This window comes from Sipha flava, unplaced genomic scaffold (assembly GCF_003268045.1).
Source record: "Sipha flava isolate LNK unplaced genomic scaffold, YSA_version1 105_pilon_pilon, whole genome shotgun sequence".
Classification (NCBI taxonomy): domain Eukaryota; kingdom Metazoa; phylum Arthropoda; class Insecta; order Hemiptera; family Aphididae; genus Sipha; species Sipha flava.
Window position 1 is genome coordinate 498,524 of NW_020271719.1, and position 20,885 is coordinate 519,408.

A 20,885-nucleotide genomic window follows, 5' to 3' on the forward strand; every position below is an offset into this window, starting at 1 on the left:
ATAATAATAATAATAATAATAATAATAATAATAATAATAATAATAATTATAATAATTATAATAATAATAATAAAAATTGTTAACAATTATCATTCTTTAATGATTTTTTTTATTTTTATTTTTTTTAATATAATATATATAGATATATACTTTGTGCACCTAATGTGCTAGAAGAAATATGAAATTTGTACTCATTATAGAATATTTACACGGTGGCTATGACAATTATCAAATGAGCCATGGATGCTATCTGTTTCACCATTGTAGGATGAACTGTAGCTAGGACGCTATTAATGTAGTCGCATGGCGGAAACATGTGCACTATATAAGCATTCTGAAACAAATTTTATAAATAATTTAGTCAAATATACATTTTTAAAATGTAAATATTTTCATAATATATGATTATCTATAAGTAAACACATAATATAACAGTGATATGACTTAAGGAGTATAAGTTATACCTTTAAGGTTGTGAGTCAAAGGCTATAGTATTAAAATAATTTCAAAAATATACTTGTAAACCATTAAAATAACTCGGATTTTGATGAATAAATATTTATGCAACATAAATATGTTAAAACATGAAAATTTTAAGTACCTAGGAGTGAATATAAATAGTAAAAATTACAAGCACCGAGAAATAAGTGAAAGAATAGCTAGTGGGAACCGGTGCTATCATAGTATAAGTAAGCTACTTAAGTCCAAATTACTGTCAAGAAAATCAAAAACTCTGCTCTACACAAGCTATCTAAGACCAGTAATCACATATGCATGTGAGACATGGTCCTCAATGAGAGGTGATGACAACAGATTGGCAATATTCGAACAAAAGGTACTTAGAAACATTTTTGGCCTAATATATAATATAGAGTTAGGATTTTTCGAGAGAAGAAAGAATGACGACCTATACAGACTATATTAAAAACCCAATATTTCATCGTATACAAATTTAAGAGAGTGGAATGGTTTGGACATGTATGGAGAGCTAATAATGACATCATAAGAAAAGTACTAACGGAGATCATACATAAAAAAAGACCGATAGGCAGACCACGAACGAGGTGGAAAGATGAGGTAGAGAAAGATATCAAGATTTTGGGAAGAAATGTGACAGTTGACCTGGCATTGGACAGGGAAAGATGGAGAGAATTGCTTGTGGCAGCTCAGGTCCTGCCTGTTAAAAATTAAACATTTTCCATTTTGAGTTTGGACATTTGGAAACCCAATTTGGAACTTAAATGATTTTAAATAATGGGACATAGGAAAAATGAGATTGTTCATTTTTAAATATTAAATAATATGTGTAGCATATAAAACTTACATCCATAATCTAATCCTAAATATTAGAGGTCATAATATTTTAATTTTAAATAAGTAATATTGTTATATTAAAAATACACAATGATTCATTTGACTAAACATAATTTATAATTATTAAAATACTAAAATTTTTTTTAATAATTCCTTAGTATTAATTTAAATACCTGTGTGCTTCCAGGTGCTGTGATATTAATAATTCCTGCAGCTTGTTTTTGTTGTAAATAAGTAATGAAACCATTATGCAATGTACAGCTTTGTTGACTCCATTCTTCTTCACTCATACCAATTGGCACAGCAATCAACACACAACATTCGTCTTCAATCTGATATAAATTTAAACAATTATTTAATCCAATTTTTAAAAAATATAAGTATGTATTGAACATTTTCTTTAAATTTGTTTATGCCTCTTACCTGCATTTTGCGTGAAACACCATCTAATTGTGTTTGTTCTAATCTCATACGTTGTGATAACTTCAATTCCCCATCAATATTACGCTGCAATGAATGTTCAGCAACAGCTGCATTTCCAAATAAATAATGCATTTCTACAAGTGCTTTGTCATTCTTTAATGCCAATGTTCCTTGCCAGTAAATAGGATAGTTCTGTAATATAATATTATTTAAATTTAATTTGATTACAATGTTCATTGATTTTATTTTTAATACATCAGATAACTTAGGAAATAATCACTGATCTATGTATATAAATATATAATAATTGTTATTTACCTTTAATATGGAATTTATGGGTCGATAACCATAGTTAATTGGCGCTACTTGCCCATATGGAAGACTACCAATTGGATGAGCCACTTGTTGGGCATTTATATATTGTTGCGCTTCACTAAGATGTTGTAATCTATCAGTGATACATTCATCAGGAAGCCTATTGTGTAATTCTAATGGTGGAATATTTTCTTCAACTTCTGGTACCACTTTCAAGTTCCCTATAAGATGAAATTTAGTAAAATAATTAAAATCTTTAACATATTAAGAGCCAATAATTATCTTACTCGGTGGAATAAAGGCTCCCATAGGATCTCTGACATATTGTGGATGATAAATAAGTTGTGGATGAATATAATGATGAGCAGGAACCATATTTATCGGTACAGAATCAATGCCTGCCTCAAATGCCATTGATTGACCTGATAACACAAGAGGTGGTGGACTTCTCATAACAATGCATCTTGAATTTTCCATTTTAGAAGGATCAAATCCTTTTGGACAAATAATCTAAAATAAAAAAATATTATTTATCAATATAAATAATATGATTAAACATATTAATAATTTTAATATTTACATCAGGTACAGTTGATGAGTTGTGTGCAATTGGAGTTGGCTGTGGTGATGGTGGTACAGCTCTAGATGGCGGACTTAATAATCCTCTAGGTGGACTTAATACACCCCTCGATGATGGAGAGTGCAAGGCAACTCTTGAAGGAGGGCTCATTATACCAGGTGTATGTACTAATAATGGTTGTAATGGTAGTGATGGTTGAGGTGTCGGAGGACGTAATACTGAATTCTGATTAATCGCTTCCATTGATTGTGATGTATATGCTTGTACAATGTGTCCTTTAGGAGATAACAATTTTGGCAATGGTGGTGTACGACTTATAGCATTTAAATGAGATTTGACTGGTGGTTGCATTGAAGAAATTGGAGTTGAAGGCTTGCAAATTGGTTGCTGACTAATTATAGGTTGAGTTACTTTATTGAGAGTTGTTGATTGGGTTTTAAGTGGTGGTGGTGAAGGAGCCATAACAGCAGTTGATTTTAGAACATTTGTAGGAGCAATCACAGAAGCTGTAATATTAGGTTTAACAAGTCCAACAGGTGCAGTATTAGCAGTTGTCATTACACAAGGTGTCTTAGCAACATTTGACATTCCAGGAGTGACTGCGTATGTTGTAGTCGTGGCTGGAAGGATATTATTTGGTGTAACTGCCAAAGCTGGAATAGTAGTACTATTTTTAGACACTGATATTGATGGAACAGGGAGTTTTTCAAGGCGAGCTCTCTTCTCAGGTGGTTCATCAGATGAAGATCTTCGATTTCTGTAAAAAATAAAATAAATATTATATAACGAACCATCACATTCTAAAAATTATTTCCAATAAAATAAAATTTAATCAGTTATAGTACTAAATAATTTAGTGAATTTAGTGAATTACTTATTTGAATCTAATAAATCTATATTAAGAGGTATATGTTTTAAAATGTTAATATTGTATATAGAATGAGATTTTATGCACACAACAGTAGGAACAAAATTATTCCTCTTGAATAATATTTGAATTAGGATTTCAAAAGTAAGAAATGTGCGATATTTTTTTAAATTTTATATAGTTTTTCTAAAAATGTTTAAAAAAAAAAATAATAATTTAAAAATAGAAATTTAAAAAATAAGTAGGAATTATAGATATTTGTTGGATATGTTATTTTTGATACATTTACATACTAAATAAATAAATTATTCATTTCATTTAACGTATAAAAATGTTTACCTATTATCATCACGGTCATCAATTGGAACATATTGACCTTCTTCAGATTCTTGCATAGGAATAAGAAGACCACTAACTGGATCAATTAACGTCGTTGTTTCAGAGGTAGTCGATGATGAAGACGATGTTGACAGCAAATTTTTATCATCATTTAGTTCATTAGATGAAGTCGTATCAATAATTTCTGTTTTAGATGTTGGTTGAGGGGACTCAGCTTTCAATTTTTTTCCATTAATTTGTTTATTTTTTCTTGGAGATGTTTCTAAGCTTAGTAAAGGTATTGCTAAGGGTTTAGAACGTGTGGTGCGTCGAGTACAAGGGCCACGAGCAACTTCATCAATTGTTTCTTCTAAAGTACTCTTACTTCCATCTTTTTCCTAAATAAAAATACATACACGTGTAAAAATAAATGAGTATCAACTAACTAAATTTAACTAATTTACCTGTAGCCTTCTAGATTTTCTTGTCAGTGGAGAAGTGCTCACTACTAAAGCACCAGCTGGTGGAGATAATGAAACAACAGTTGGCATAACACTAGTTACAGGGGGTTCTGGAGATTTACTATACTTTTGGCTGACTTTTTCATCTTCATCTGTGAATTCATATACATCCGTTAAAGTGCTATGTTGAGGCATATTTGGAGTTATGATATTTTGTCGAGTTCTTCTTGGAGTCACTATAGTTGGGGCTCCACGAGTTCCACGCCCTCTACCACATCTCCGTCTTCCTCTAACAGATGAATCTAAAAAAAAGAAATAGAAATAATAAAATCTACACAAATAATAATAAATTACATCAAAATAATTGTATTAAAAATTTTTTAATTTTACCTTTATCAATAATTTTTGACATATCTTTTGTAAACTCATCATCCTTTTTTATTCTTGCAGTATCCAATTCTTTTGGTTCGCAACTACTTTCACCAGGACTAGCAAAAACTTCATTTTTGTCTTCAACTTTTGGTGTCAATGGAGCTACAACTAAATCTTCAGGAGATTCCATTTCAACCATCTTAGACTTAACTTCCAAAATATCAACTTTACTATCAGTTCTATTTTCATCTTTATCTTTTGCAACTATAGCTTTTTTTAATGGCATCATTCTAGGTTCTTTTGTTAAATTTAATGCAGATTCATTCGCTTTAGCTCTCATTTTTTCATTTATCTGTTCAACAATACGTTCAAGACCTTTTGCTTTAGGATGTTTAGGCATTGACTTATCTTCATTTTCAGCAGGTACCATAAGTGTTGTAGCATATACAGGTTGTTTTTCATGTTTTGTAGCTAGAGATAAGATTTCTTCAGGTTCTGATTTATCTTCATAAACTATTGACTTTTTAGCAAATGTTATTGTGGACGCCTGATTAGATGACGATTCTTCGGCGACTTTTGGTTCATCAACAACCACCTGTTGTTCCACAATTGTTTCTTCTTTAGTATCAAAACTTGGCTTATCAACTTCAGGTAAAATAATTGGGGGTGAAACAATACAGCTTTGTATAATTTGAGTATCTTTAGTGTGTTGTAAAACGGACGGTTGACTAAATTCTTGTTTAGGTAATGTAATTGGTGCACATGATATAACAGATTGTTCTTGGCATATTACAGTTGGCATATGAGTAGTTGAATATTTTACAACAGAAACATGATCATCAGTCTTAGGCTCAGGTTTTGAAATATTTTCAACAACTACCTCAGGGATTTCTTGAGATGATAATAAAGGTGGTTTTATTTCTGTTAACGGTTTAGTATAACTAATATTCAATGGTTGAATGACCATTTGTGGTAATCTAAAATTATGACTTAAAGGTGATTGTGGTTTTGTGTCAGGTTCAGGCATTGGCAATTCCTGTTGAAGTTCAGGCAACTGTGGTTTTTTAATAGATTTAGTCTCGTTTTCTTTTTCAGGTTCTACTATTATTTTTTCAGTACAGACAACTATTTCTTTTTTATCTATTTTTTCAAAATCTTCATCAATTTTACTAATGTTGATTGAAATATCTGAAGAATCAGTAATATCATTCTTACATTCATCAATTATTGAATCTGCGCTATCTTCATCATCAGTGTCGATTCTAAGTTCACTGTCTGAAACAGGAGTATCAGGTTTTGCTGATCTATCAGAATACGAAGAATCACAGAAATCTTGACCAAATGAAGCTTCCAATAATGCTGCAACAGCTCCTTCAGTTTCCTCTTGAGAAATTACTGGTGTTGACTTTTCTTCAGGAGAAGTAATTTCAACAGGATCAGCTTCTTCTATTGAAGGTTCAAGTGTTTCAGAAATACTTTTTACAGCAGTTTCATCATCCATATGAGATCCAAAACCAATAATTTCTCTTTTAATTGGTTCAAATTTATTAATAGGTCGAAATAATAGTTCTTCTTTCTCATCAACTTTTCGAAACAATACTTCAGTTTTAACAGTGTCATCATCACCTTTAAATATAGTAATTGTCTCATCTTCTGCACCTTTAGAGTCATCAAAATCGAAAAATGTAGAAAATACATCTCTGTTTGGAGTGATTGCATTAACATTATTGGCAACAAATTCTTTAGACTTTTTCTTTGACTCAATAATTCCTTGAAGATTATCCATTACTTTTATTTCTCCATAATTCTTCGATTCTCTAGACACTTTTTTTTCTTCATGTGTTGTATTTACTAATCGTTCATTTTTTATTTCTTTTGATACCTTTCTTTCATTATGCGCTATATTTATTAATCTTTCACTATTTATTTCTTTAATCCCTTTTTTTTCTTCATTGGCAACACTTACTAATCTTTCACTTTTTAATTCTTTTCTATCATTCTTAATTTCTTCTCTAGCTTCTACTTTTCTTTCATCTTTTCGATGCTCTATTTTACACAATTCTTCTTTACGTAGTTCTTCTTTACGTAGTTCTTCTTTACGCAGTTCTTCTTTACGCAGTTCTTCTTTACGCAGTTCTTCTTTACGCAATTCTTCTTTACGTGATTCTTCTTTACGTAGTTCTTCTTTACGTTGTTCTTCTTTACGTTGTTCTTCTTTACGCAGTTCTTCTTTACGCTGTTCTTCTTTACGCAATTCTTCTCTACGCAATTCTTCTCTACGCTGTTCTTCTTTACGTTCTTCTCTCCGTTGTTCATCTTTTCTTTCTTCTCTTCTTGATTCGTCTTTTCTGTCTTCTTTTCGTTCTTCTTTACGATCTAGATGTATCTCTTTTCGATCTTCTCGACGATCACTTTTTCTTTCTTCCTTATGTTCATCTCTTCGTTCTTCTCTTCTTTCTTCTTTTCGGTCCTCTTTGTTTCTTTCTTTATCTTTCTTTCTTTTCTTTTTCTTTCGAGCTACTTCATCAACATTATGTGAAAGTGACTTTAACACATCCTTACCAAAGTCATTAAACTTTTTAACATCCATTTTTGGTTTATTTTCTTTTCGTTCGTGTTCAGTATCAGAATCAGTTCCAAAAACATCAGATACACTCCATTTGTTAACAATTGTTTTTTCATTATCTTCATCAGATAAGGATCCAAATATATCTTGCATTCTTTCATTAATATTAGATTTATGACTAATAGAATGTTTTTTCTTTTTCTCTTTGATTGGTCGGTGATTACTATCAGATCCATTAATATCAATTGATTTTCTTGAATATTCATTCTTCTGTTTCTTTTGTTTTTTCTTTTTTTGGTGTCCATTAAATCCTTGAACACCAGCATCATTTTGTATTCGGTCAAAAGTGAATTCACTTTTACGAACAAAATGATCATCACTATCACTACACTCAGATTGTATTCTAGATTTAAATTTAGGTATTTGTTTAAACTTTTCATTTTCAGAAGAATCTGATACAACTCTTTGAGTTTTTAATCTTTCATTTTCATATGAAACAGACCTTCTTTGATTTTTTATCTTATTACTTTCATAAAGATCAGATACTGTTCTTTGAATTTTTGGTCTCTCATTTTCAGATGAATCAGAAACAGGTCTTTGATTTTTACGATGAAAATAGTCGTCATCATCATCTGAGCTAGTGATGAGCAATTTAGAAGAACGTCTTACACCACAATCTGAATCAGAATCTCCATCATAAGATGTAGATCGCTTCTTTTCTTCTCTTTTTGCTCTACTTTGCTTCAACTGGCTAAATTTCTCTTTAAGTTTTTCTTGACGTTTCTCCTCCTCTTGTTTTTGCATATTTTTGGTTGATCTAGCTTTAACTTTATCATACATTGAAACATAAGGTTCATCTAATACAACTTCAAATATAGAATGATTTTTTCTTCTTTCTCTAGCTTCTTCATCTTCATCATCATCTTCAGTTTCTGTTTGATTTGGAGTTTTGATAACTTTCCTTTCTTCCTTTTTCTTTTCAATCTTTTTATCGTGATGATCTTTTTTCTGTTCTTTATTTTTACCATCCAAAATTTTAGAAATAAAGGAAATATGTTTTTCATTAGATTTTTTATGATTTTTATCTTTAATATTCTTAATATCCATTTTTGATCTTTTAGAATCATCAAGGTTTTCTGAGCTATCACTCATTCTTCTTTTAGTTGAACGTCCAGTTGAGCTATTACTACTGATACTATTTCTATCAATTCGTTTGTCTTTTTTGGACTCTTTGTCATCATTAAACTTTACATCCAAATCAGATGTGACAGTTTGATGAACCTTTTCTTCTTCTTTGCTTTTATAATGTTCTTTTGATCTTTTACTGTTTTCATGTTTGTGTTTATTATTTTCATCCAAACTCTTTTTTCTTTCTTTGTGCTTAGGAAAATCTTTATCACGTTTGTCTTTCTTTTTATCTTTCACTTTGTCAACATCATCTTTTTTGTCGGTCTCTTTAATAACATCTTTTTTCTTATCTTCTTTTTTAGATTCAGGTTTTTTATCTGATTTCAGTAAATCTTTCTTTTTTTCATTATCTTTTGTTTTACCATTTATTGAAAGCTCTTCTTTTTTTTTGTTGTTGATTCGATTTATTTCAAACATGTTAAACTCAAGTTCCTTACTTTTGCCGTTTTCGCATTCCTTTAATTTAGTAGAGTTCAAAATCTTCTTGGATTCATGGTCTTTCTTTTCTTTGTTTTTGGGATGTTCAAAATCAATAGATTTTTTTCTTTCATGTTCTTTTTTCTTTGTCGATTCACTAACTATTTCTTTCTTTTTCTCAGTATCTAGATGTTTACTAACTGATTCGTTGGAATTAGCTCTGTCAACTTTACTTCTAGTTTCTTCAGTTTCAGTCTTCCTATGTAAATTTTCAATAGAAGATAATAAAATATTTGCAATAGTATTCTCATTAGTAATGAAATCTATTTTTTCTTCTTCAACACTATTTACTGTTGGAGGTGGTTCTGGAGGTTTAATTTCCTCAGCTGCTCTTTTCATCTCTATACGTTCTTCTCGTTTAGGGATTTCTTCAATTTTTTTAAGATCAGATAGTTTTTTAGTGTCATCAATATTTTTTGGTTTTTCTTGAACACCAACAAAGAACGGACTAGGATGAACTATTGTTTCCATTGAAGTTTTTCTTTTTATAATAAAACCATCCAAAAGTTTCTGTTTATTTATTTGATCAATTTTTAATTTTTCATCTTCTTCTTTTCTGTAGTCACTAAACCTCCGACGGTCAAATGTATCAACTAACCTATAGGTTGGTTCGTTATCTTTACGTTCAAATGTGTGTAACCAGTTTTTAGTGTATTCATCACGGATTTTACTTCTATAAAATGCTTCTGGACCATCTTTTATCTCTGCATCTTTATGTATAGGATGCCTAGGATCCTTTGTATTTAATATATCAGGTATATATCTGTTATCATTTATAGTGCAAATATTTTGTTTAGTTAAAAAGGATCCTCTTGAATCAGCTGATAGTCTAGGATCAGCTAACCTAGGGTCAATTAGCCTAGGATCAGCTGTTGTCAATCGAATTTCTGTTGGAGAAGTCCTACAATTTTGTGTAACTGGTAAAGGTTGAGGATGACTTGGAAATGAATATTGAGTTTTAACAGCAGCAGGGGATGAAGCTGGTGGAGATTTTGATGATCCACTACTTGATGGCGTTAATGGCGAAAATGAGCCAATTTGTTGTTGTCGAAAGTTCTGTAAGTTAGGACTTGTTCTAGATGGAACAAATTCTTTAGGTATATATTTGTCAGAAAAATTTTCAAGTCTTTTAGTATCTTCATCAAAAACACTTGGTTTTGCAAGTACAGACTTGACAATATCTGATGGTTCTAGTTTATCAACAGTGTCTAACAATTTGTATCTAGATCGAAGTCGAACAGATGTATCAAGTTTTAGAACACTTGTTCTAGAACCACTCCACTGTTCATATTTTTCATCGAGACTTCTTAACCTTTCTTCAAGACCTGGTGCACCAGGATCAGAGGCTTGAGAATCATCAGAATTGGATGACTGCGGTCTCCTAGGAGAGCTTAATGGTGGGCTGAGCAGAGGATTAGAGACGTGCACAGCAAATCTGGGCAACGGCAACGAGATCGGTACATGAGATCTAGGAACTTGTGTCGGAGGCGTGAGACTCTCCGGTGGGCGTTCGTCACTTATAGGTGTGCTCGAGCGGCTTTTAACTTGCTGTGCTTTTGATGAATCATTCAGAATTTCATCACCAGAGCTGTTGCAATCTTCGAGTTGTTCCAGTAGGGAAACCCGTTCTTTTTGCAAGTTATGCATGTCTTGAGGGTTAGGAACAGAAACTGTACTATTACGGGGTTCATCAGGATTCCTAGGATAACTTTTGTCACCAGCTGCACTGCTGCAAGACGATGATGGAGTTTCAAAACCACGAATAGCAACACCATTTGTACTACCAGGAGATAGTTGAGCAGTGTTATCGTGTTGCTGACTAGTGAATCTAGGACTAGATTCACTAGATGTCTTATCTAAGTGTTCGTAGAATCCTTGTTGACATTCTCTAGATGCAAAATCAACTTGAAGTCTCCGACCTTTCATAATGGAACCACGCATTTGAGTAACAGCTAACTGTGCATGTGTTATCTAAAAATTAAATTAAAAATTAAAATTAAAAACATAAATTGGTTTTTTTTTATTATTATTTAAGACCATGAATTTCATTCAACAATACATATATAGTAGAAATCCATTAAAAGAAAAATATAAAATAAGTAATATAAATAAAACAATAGCATCACATTTATAAAACTATTTTATTCGTCTTAGCTGGTATATTTTATGTTTAAAAATTTTATTATTTCGATTCAATGATAAATGATAGACATTTTAAAAAAGTATGCTTGTTCATTTTTTAATAGACATCCTAAATTAAAATAACTTCAAAAAATTTAAAGTAAAATAGAGAAGAAGTCTTGATGATGTATAAATTACAGTATTTTTGTTTTATAAAATAAATGTTTGTGTATAGAAAAAAAAGTCTGAAAAAGTGTATATTTATAGTATAAAGGATAGATAAATAAAACAAACAGTAACTGTAAGGCTAAATAGAGATATTTTATTTGTTTAATAACTATTTTTCCCTAATATTTATTTATAAATACATTTTTTATAAAACAATAGATATCTAAGGATGTTATCTATAAAATTAATATAATGCTGTACCTGTTGAAAAAACACCAAAGCATGTTCTCGCGATCGGTCAATTACACAGTGAGTTACACTGCCAAATTGATTGAAATGAGATGCCAGATATTTTTCACTGACAGATTCAGCAACACCATCAATCCAAACACATGTAGTTGCCAGGGATTTTCCAAACCCTAGATTTATACGACTTCCTTGCAAAAACTCACCATCCATAGTTCGCATAGCTTTTACTACACTAGATATATCAATGTACTGGACAAATGCATATGTTCCAGTTGTACTGCCATTGATGTTATTTCCTTTTTTTATATCAATTTCCTATGAAAGAATACATAATATAAAATATAATTCAAACCTTAATTTAAAAAATCACTCACAATGATTTCACCAAATGTTTCAAAATTTTTCCTAACTTCAGCAGCAACTGTATTACTATTTAGGTTACCGATGAAGAGAGTTCTTGTTGCCTTGGAATGGAACTCATCCACGTCTGTTTCAATCGGCCTAAAGTTAAATATATTTTAATTTAAATTAATTATTTTTTTAAAAAAAAAATGAATGTACAATAATGTACATATGTATAAAAATATATATAACATTAATTATTTGATCTTCTTAACTTAAATAATTTCTATTAAGAAAAATAAATTTTAATTTAACGATTATATAATAATTTGAAATTAAATTTTACAAAATAAAATAGTCTATATTAAAAATTAATGGTACAAGTAGAAAAATAATAACCTCTATAAGTAAATAAATAAATAATTAAGATACATTACCTGCTTTCATTGTCGTCCACATCCTTGTGCCCCTGGTATGCAGAAACTTCGATTTTAGTACCAAAAAATGATTTGTCATGAGACACTTGCAACGCTTTATCCACATCTTCAGTCTTTTTAAAGAATACCAAGGCGTACCTATCGCTCCCTTGGCCCACCACTTTTACGCACGTCACTTTGCCGTGTCGTTTGTACTCGTGATATAAACCGTCTTTAAGACTAGTATCTAAAAAATTAATAAATAATTAATTAATAAATTATTGAATGAAATAAATAAAAAATAACAGCGAACTTACCACTAGATCTTGAAGGTAGATTTTTTATACAAATAGCGTTATGCCTTTGTTGTTCAAACGCTGAGAGCGATGTTTGGCTATCTGAGTTCGGTAACTGCGCACAATTGGCGTGGGACGGAACAGTGCTGCTCTTCGAGCTACCATGAAGGCTAAAAAAACCGAAGAAATGAAAAAAGTTGCATAGTTAATAATAATAATAATAATAATAATTACCTATGGCTTGAAGAAGACTTATCAGATAATGCGGGACCTGGACTAGGGCTTCGTGGCAGCTGTGGTATAGGGCTAGGTGATGAGGACGAACTACATGAACTACTTGCCCCTGATTGACTTACAGTCGAACTAGAGCTTGAAGGTGATCCAGAACGATCCTCCTCACTCCTGGGTTCACTATATAAAGGAAACGCATTTAATACAAATTGCATTTAAATGAGAATAAAACAATAATATAATTAGTTAACATACCTTGGGGGTTTTATATGTGGTTTATTTCGGACAATAATTAAAGGTGGTTCCACCCGCCTATCCTCCGAATATGATAAATCTGGTGAACTACAACTACTTATGTGGTGAGCGAACCTAGAATTATTGGCTTCATAAGCCCAGCTGCCAACACGGTGATGGTGACCTCTGGAAGTAGTGACAACGCTATAAAACAAACATAAATATATTATGTTTGACGACAACAATATAAACCTGTTGCTATTTCACTGTTAAAAATCTACCCACGAAACATGCATGGTGAAAAATATGTATTATGTAACATGTTCACATCACAAAAGTTAATAAATTATTAACGACATAATAAACTTGGATATTAACAAAGTACTAATTGTGAATATATTTTTAGTTTACGAAATAACTAAAATATTAATAAATATTTAAAATAACTTAAAAAAGAAAATATCGAAAAATGACCATGTTGGCAAGCGCACGCACGGCAATAGCGTCCAAAGAACCCCAGGGAACTGTTGGAATACTAATGGGGTTGCAAGAGCCAGGACTTTGCTCCCTTCCACCCTCACGCCCATTCTGCTATCGCTCGCGTCGTAAACACTAACAAATCAATACTGCTATGCCACAGTGACAGTCGGTCGTCCATAAACGCTGGGAAAAATTGGATATCCCCCATAATTATTACACACTAAAATTACACTAATATTTAAATCATTAGTTTTCAATAATTATTTAAAAACTATTAAAATGATTATAAACATAATCAAATAAGTATACAAATATATCTAAACTAAAAAATAACTATATCTGAACTTCCTAAAAAAGCTAATACAAGGCTAAAATTTAACACTAGATATTACAAGGCATTTTAATAATCATAAGTCCAATTTAAATAGAACAATGATCAATTTATGTAGTTACATTATTTATACTTACACATTTATAAAGTATTTCGGTTAGTATAATATATTTAAATTAATGGATGATTAGCATAACGAATGATTTAAAACGGTTTGATACAAGGAAATAGTAATATACTAATAAGATTTTTTATTATGATTTGAATATTAAACATTTATCAGTAAAAAATGTGTATTTTATTTGCAGTATTTAATCTTAGTTAAATTATTTTAAAAAAATTGTGTAATAGCAACAGAAATTATAGCCGACTATTTTAGAATTATTATTTGGTTTGCTAGAGACAAAAATAATACTCAATTGTTGGAGTGACCTTTTATTTTATCGGAATTATTATTAAAATGTTATCATAATTCATAACTTCTGAATGTGAATATTAAAAGTGAAAAACGTCATGTATCAAAACTTTTAAATACTTCCCAAGTACTTCAAGTAAAAAATATGATTTTACCACCAGAAAGCGTTTAATAATCCAAATATCATCTACTTTCATTGTGCGTTCTGAATCTAAAATTATTACCTCTTAGCTACTTCCATTTCTCAAGCCCAAAACTATGATGATAATTACCTTTCAAGCGCCGGGTATGCCCTGAAGACAGCCCTGTCACGAGGTCGGGTTCGGAGAGGGTCAGGCGATCCTTGAATCGGCGATACAACGTGATAGCCGGCAGCAGGCGGTCGGCCGCGGTAGCTAGTCTCTCGTTCACGATCGTAAAAATGACTAGAGCGTTCAAAGCTGCTGAGTTCCTCTAAAGGAGACCTAAGAAAAAATACCAAAGGTTACACATATGTACATTTAAAAAAAATAAAATACTAAGGATTCCACCACAAGTAATATCTTATGTTATTTTTAAACAAAAGTCAGTAGGTTAATAAAATTAATATCAAAAATGGGTACGCAAAAAAAATAATCTCATTCATACAAAATGTATGTATATGATTGGTATTATAATAAGTTTATAAATTAAACTAAATAACTAGATTAATTGAACAGTTCTTTTAAAAACATGTACAACACAGCTATGTTGTCTAAATTAATATCATATTTTGAATAAATAATTAATGTATACTATGCAAAATAGTTTTTTGTTTATAAATTATAACTATATTATACTTAAAACTTAATCTTACATAACCTAACAACTATGATGTGTGTAAGTTACAATAAAATATTCAATATTTATCAATTATGATGATTGTTTAAAATAAATCATAATAATGTTTAATATTGTAGATAGTATTTACGATTTAATTAGATACATATGAATAATAATATAATGAATATTTGTAAATTATTTTATGTTTGTAAAATATATTAAACGCCAAGAAGCAATTTTGTTTAAATATATACGAGGAGGCAGACAATATAATTGCAGAAAAATAAAGAGTTCAGTTATACAACAATAATTCTTTACGTTTGAAGATATCGATGGAAACAGACCACTGTGATAACATATAGTCTTAGAACAAATTGTATTCACACAAATAACAGACGATCCCTATTGATTATGCAACGAAGGTTAGTTAAAATTATTTTATATATTACATAATACGATAAATTACAATGGAGAACAACCCTCATGAAGCAATATTGTAATGCAACAATGTTTTGAACAGTTGAAATAAAAAATCCACCTATGTTCTATTCAAATTGTACATAAAAAAAAAAAATTATACAAAACATGAAGGATTAAAAAAACTCGTGACGTAATAAACAAATTAAAACCAAAACCAAAACAAACACCTACATAGATAACATTAAATTATGTTTAATTATTAATAATTGTTGCACATCATTATAATTTATTATTTTTGTTATAAATTCATTCAAGGTCTAACATAAATTATTGAATGTCCTTAAATGTAGATTAGTGTAACTCTGTATATAGTAGAAAATATATTGGTAGAATACATTTTAATTTTCTTATGCATACATTTACTCTTATTTCAGTTCAACATAATAACGCGTTAATGTCATAAAAAATATATAATTTATCGATTTGTAATTTTTGTTTAGCTACAATGCATTTTTTAAATTTCTGTATAGATTAAAAACAAAAACGACTCAACTGTATTTTAGGAGATTAGTATAAATGTTGAATATTTTAAGAATAATGTTTTCATAAGTATGAACATTATTAGGGGTAAGATTTTGATGGAAATATATCTTTTTTCCTCATGTCTAAACACTTAGGTCCGTAAGCAGAAAATGTGTTTCAAGTGATACTAATTAATTTAATGTAGTTTTTATTTTGCATTTTATGACAAATTTAATTTTATATGAATTTTTAGGGTATATTTTCCTGTTTTTAGAGCATTTTTAGAATTTACCTATAAATTCTTAAACATTAAAATATTTGACCACGCGTTTCGGCGTTTGTTCGCTCAAAACATTTTAATTTAGTATGTAATTTACAACGTTGATATACTAATAAATACGAGCATTTTGCTTCATTTACCTATTAATTAAAAATATAACAAAATTAAAATTTTTCTATTTGCATTAAAATATTATTTTTTAATAGTAATATGATAAAAAAAGAAAAGTACTAAAAACCATTATGTATTTATAACTGAATTATAATATACCTTAATCATTTTTATTAGAAATCTTATCGAAAATAATTAAAGCGAAAAATTGATTTAAAAATAAATGGTTTACAAAATCTGGATTATGAAAAATCATTGTTTATATCAATTTTATTATAAATAAAAATGTATTTGCTTATTATTTATTTTTAAAATGTTCATTTAAGTTACATAAAAAAATAGCCCAGTTGATATGTTTTCTAAATTCGAATTAAAACTGCATTTTAATTTTTATATTCTATATAAAACCATAAAATTGTATTTAATACTTACGACAATATATTTATTAATTGATAAGTAAACTATAATATATGTCCTCTTAACCTAAAGCGTATAGAAATAAATTAATTTTTTATTTATCCTAACTCTTTTATACTAAAAAAAAAAATAGGTAATTAATAATATATATATATATTGTATCTGTACTGCATTTATATATTATTATCTGATGTGAAAACCAAGGCAGAAGGTTACATTCTCATTACTTTTATTACAATAATTGTAATAAATTGAATTATTCAAACAGTTTAATCGTACAATTTATATAAATATAATATATTGTACACATAATCATTTAAAAATTATGTATGATAACCTTTAGTAAGAAAAAGTGACGATTTATACATATTTTTTTTTAAAATATCAAGATCATATTTGTAGTTGAATGTCGAAGAATAAAAACATTAATTAGATGGTAAACTTATTTGAGCAACTAAAAATAGGATACACTTAATTTTACCGTTTCTAGAAAAAAATCAACGGATATTGAACGTCAGGGAGAAATAATGATTGCATAATACTATTAATTATAAATAAACACTTTTCGCAGACTATCTGTACTGTAGAGGGCGATCTATATTATTTAATATTTATAATCAATAGTTATACCAATTAGTCATATTTAAATGACATTTACAAGAAATTATAATATTATATAATAAATATTAATTTGGTTTTTAGTATTGAATAAATATGGTATTTCAATTCTTATGCAATAATTTATTATTTATTATATTAGAATAATAATTTTCATAGTACTTTGCTAATTAACACAAGTAACAAGCACTAGCATCAAGGGTTACTACGAGAAATAGTTTTGACAACATCTTTAAGAGATGAAAAGTCAAATCATCACAAGGTATTGTGAAATAACTAATTTTTAATTGTTAAAAAGAAAACTGTATGCCCTAATTTTAATTCGTAGATTAGTGCCAAAAATAATTAATAGTACGAAGGTTATAAATGAAAAATAAGACGATTAGAAATAACAAATCTAATAATAAAAATATTTCAACTTTTAAGTATTGCATTATTATCATTGACCACGATTTTACATGATCTTAATTAAACGATTCATTAGGGTTATTTGAGATGTTTGATTATCAAATATTTTAATTTATTATTGCAATGTAATATATAATATAAAAGTAAAAATAAATAATTACGTGCAAGGGGAAAAAAGGGACTTGGCCCAAAAAAAAGGAAAGAAAACCACAGTTTACGATTTAAAAGACGATATACTGGGGTGTATACGATGGAAATTCTTGATGGTTATACAATGTACATCCTCAATTACTTTTATCGATTTATTTATTTATATACGCACAGTAAAGACGATAATATTATTGTTGTTAGCTACACAATCTCCACGGGAATGGCAAGGGAAATAATACGCCAGAGAACGACTACAAAAACACGGTGCAGCAGCAGGTGGATGTACGTACAATATAACGTAATTATAATAATAATATAAATACATGGCGATTGAAGTTTAATTTATTTATTATTTTTTTTATAACTCGGCGAACCATAAAACGATAATTAGGCCGTCCTCGTTACTCGAAACTGATACAGCGGCGGAGCGCAGCGGGGACAAAGAGAAAAAATTAAAATGAATGAAATAAAAATCGTCTCTCTTCGGGGACCACAGAACTCGTCGTCGTCGTCGTCGTCGTCGTACGCACGGACAAAAGCCACTCGGCTGTGTACGGCGGAATAACAAAAACTAGTCGCCAAGATTGGCGGGAGAAAAAGAGAGGGAGAGGGTCTTCACTCTTACACGTACGCACGCGCGCGCACACATAGAAAATATAAATACGAAGACGTTCGGTGGACGCCGCAGCCGCGAACACGCATTGTTTTCGTATAAATCGGTCAAACGGAGTGGGAGTCGGGGAGGAGGTGGAGGGGGGACACGACGACGGGTTTCCGTGGGGGAGAGGCAAAACGGAGTAGGCGACGGCAGCGGATTCCGGCGGTTTCGCGGGAAACGTAAAAAAATAATAATAATAAAAATAATAAAAACTTATACGCGCACACGAACCGCCGCCACCACCACCGCCACCGCCACCACCATTGCCGACATGGACGTGGGTAACTCGGCGAGCCGCGGCGGCGTGTACGGAACCCGTGCGCCCCGCCCGATCACTTGCCTCCCCCCCTCCGACGGAGAAGCGAATGAGTTTGGCAACGTCTCTGCAGCGAGACGACCACCGCCGCCGCCGCCGCCGCCAGTTACCGGTTAGTTCGGTGCGACAGCGCGGCTTCACGGCAGCAGTCGCGGAACAACCGCCGGGCCGGCGTAACGTGCGCCGCCGCAGTGGCGGAAACATGACGACGAATGACACAACTCGGGCGAGCCGATGATTCACGACGCAAAAACAACGTTGACGTTTATCTCGACACGTATTTTCAACGATTTTTCCGTTTCATCACGACGCCGTCCGTCGAATGTTTTCGATATTTTTATGGATATTATTGGATCACGTCAGCGGGCCGCGCGAACCGTCTCGAGGAACAAGAGCTAGGTGAAAGCGCGACGACGGTCGTGTGTGTGTGTGTTTTGCAATAGGGAAATCTCCTCTCTCGAGTTCACTGGACTTTAGAGCGTGCGGTGTGTGTGCGCGCACACAACACGCATGTGAGCGTGCAAGACAGATTCGCCGTGATCTAACCACGATGGTTTCGACCGCATACATCATATTTTTATTAAACTGTGAAAATAATGAGACAATTTTGACCTCGTTGGTCATGCGATCGAATCACGTGAAATTTGGAAAGGAACGTGGAATTACATCGCAAAAGATAAGCAAAGACGCGTTAATACCAGTCAAAAAAAAAAAAATGTTCAAGTCGATTCGACGGTGAGAGGGTTTTCGAAGGAATGCCTTAAAAAAAATAAAACGTTAAAAATTCGTCCCGTGTTGACACGAATAGGGACTATTTATGTCGTACATAAAGATTATGAGTAAAATAATGATTTTTTTCGTTTTTAAGTCTTTATTAGGTATTGTTGTTCTGAATATATACTATATAAAGGATTAAAAAAAAATATTTTCACACGAGATCCATTGTTCCTAGAAAATATCCCTTCTTGTACACTTTTTACGTATCGTTGGATGAAACAGTTTGCATAAAAGCCATGCTATAATAAATATATAATATTAAGTGAAAACAGTTGTTTACAATATTATAATACATGTAGGGTATTTGTATTTTATCATGGAACATGTGATTTGTAAATATGATATTTGAATACCTGATTTACAAAAATAATACATATTATACATGAACTTTAATATTTTGTTTAAAAACTTTGAACTTATCTTCAGCTAACCTAAATATATAGAAAATAATGACCACTGTTGTGAGCCAGTCATCACGCTATTGCTTGGTGATCATTAATTATAATTGGTTAATAATTTTTATATATTTGTGAATTAAATCATTTTTGTAGAACAATCGAGATGCAGTGCACCATTACGTCTAGAATAATAATTTATTCGTAAGGCAGCGGCACTCACTTCAGTAATTCGTTTAAAACTAATAGAAGACGAAAAATAATTTTAATTTATGTATTATAATAAAATACCTAGTTAAATACGCTTTATAATTTATTATAATATGTATGCATTATACATACATACATACACATTTGTTTTACACTATGTTATTAGAAAAATATTTTATATTAAGCCATAACTTGAAAATATTTGAAAATATTTAATATTAAATGATGCAGACTACATAACATAACTGCAGTCGTACACTAATAGAAGTAGTATAGAAAAGTATTGCACACGAATGACGTTCAATCAGTTTATAACTGGAGGCTGATGCAAAAATAACAAGGACGTCCTACGTATAAATATGAATGTTTTATAATTACACTTATATTTTAAATTATAATTTTCCATAACAGTCAACATTTTAATTTTACAGTTTTTCTTCGATCGTACTTTAATAATTGAATTATTTATGTTATCAATATTAACGATAAATTAAATAATATGTTAGTGCAGTAAAATCTAAAATTTAAGTTTACTCGCAATTATACAAGGAAAAATAATGTAAAAATATATTTACGTAGAAACTTAACACGTAGTAGTAGTAGTAGTAGTAGTAGTAGTAGTAGTAGTAGTAGTAGT

At 30.6% G+C, this 20,885-nt stretch overlaps 1 protein-coding gene across 2 annotated transcripts in view; it reads right to left on the reverse strand.

Moving 5' to 3' along the window:
• Nucleotides 1-106: 106 nt before the first annotated feature.
• Nucleotides 107-20,885, reverse strand: part of LOC112684407 (protein split ends) — a 51,238-nt gene continuing 30,459 nt past the window's right edge. The window contains exons 3-18 of one of the 2 annotated variants that reach the window (XM_025555933.1): nt 14,438-14,629; nt 12,961-13,143; nt 12,709-12,885; nt 12,496-12,644; nt 12,200-12,425; nt 11,795-11,921; nt 11,433-11,735; nt 4,670-10,853; nt 4,283-4,581; nt 3,840-4,216; nt 2,633-3,389; nt 2,340-2,562; nt 2,056-2,273; nt 1,738-1,929; nt 1,488-1,646; nt 107-334 (exon numbers count right to left, since the gene is read on the reverse strand). In XM_025555933.1, the coding sequence (XP_025411718.1) occupies nt 206-334; nt 1,488-1,646; nt 1,738-1,929; nt 2,056-2,273; nt 2,340-2,562; nt 2,633-3,389; nt 3,840-4,216; nt 4,283-4,581; nt 4,670-10,853; nt 11,433-11,735; nt 11,795-11,921; nt 12,200-12,425; nt 12,496-12,644; nt 12,709-12,885; nt 12,961-13,143; nt 14,438-14,629 (9,895 nt within the window). In that variant the 3' untranslated portion in view covers nt 107-205. Of the gene's footprint in view, nt 335-1,487; nt 1,647-1,737; nt 1,930-2,055; nt 2,274-2,339; nt 2,563-2,632; nt 3,390-3,839; nt 4,217-4,282; nt 4,582-4,669; nt 10,854-11,432; nt 11,736-11,794; nt 11,922-12,199; nt 12,426-12,495; nt 12,645-12,708; nt 12,886-12,960; nt 13,144-13,224; nt 13,339-14,437; nt 14,630-20,885 lie in introns of those variants that run through there. The other variant, XM_025555944.1, reaches the window with a different exon arrangement.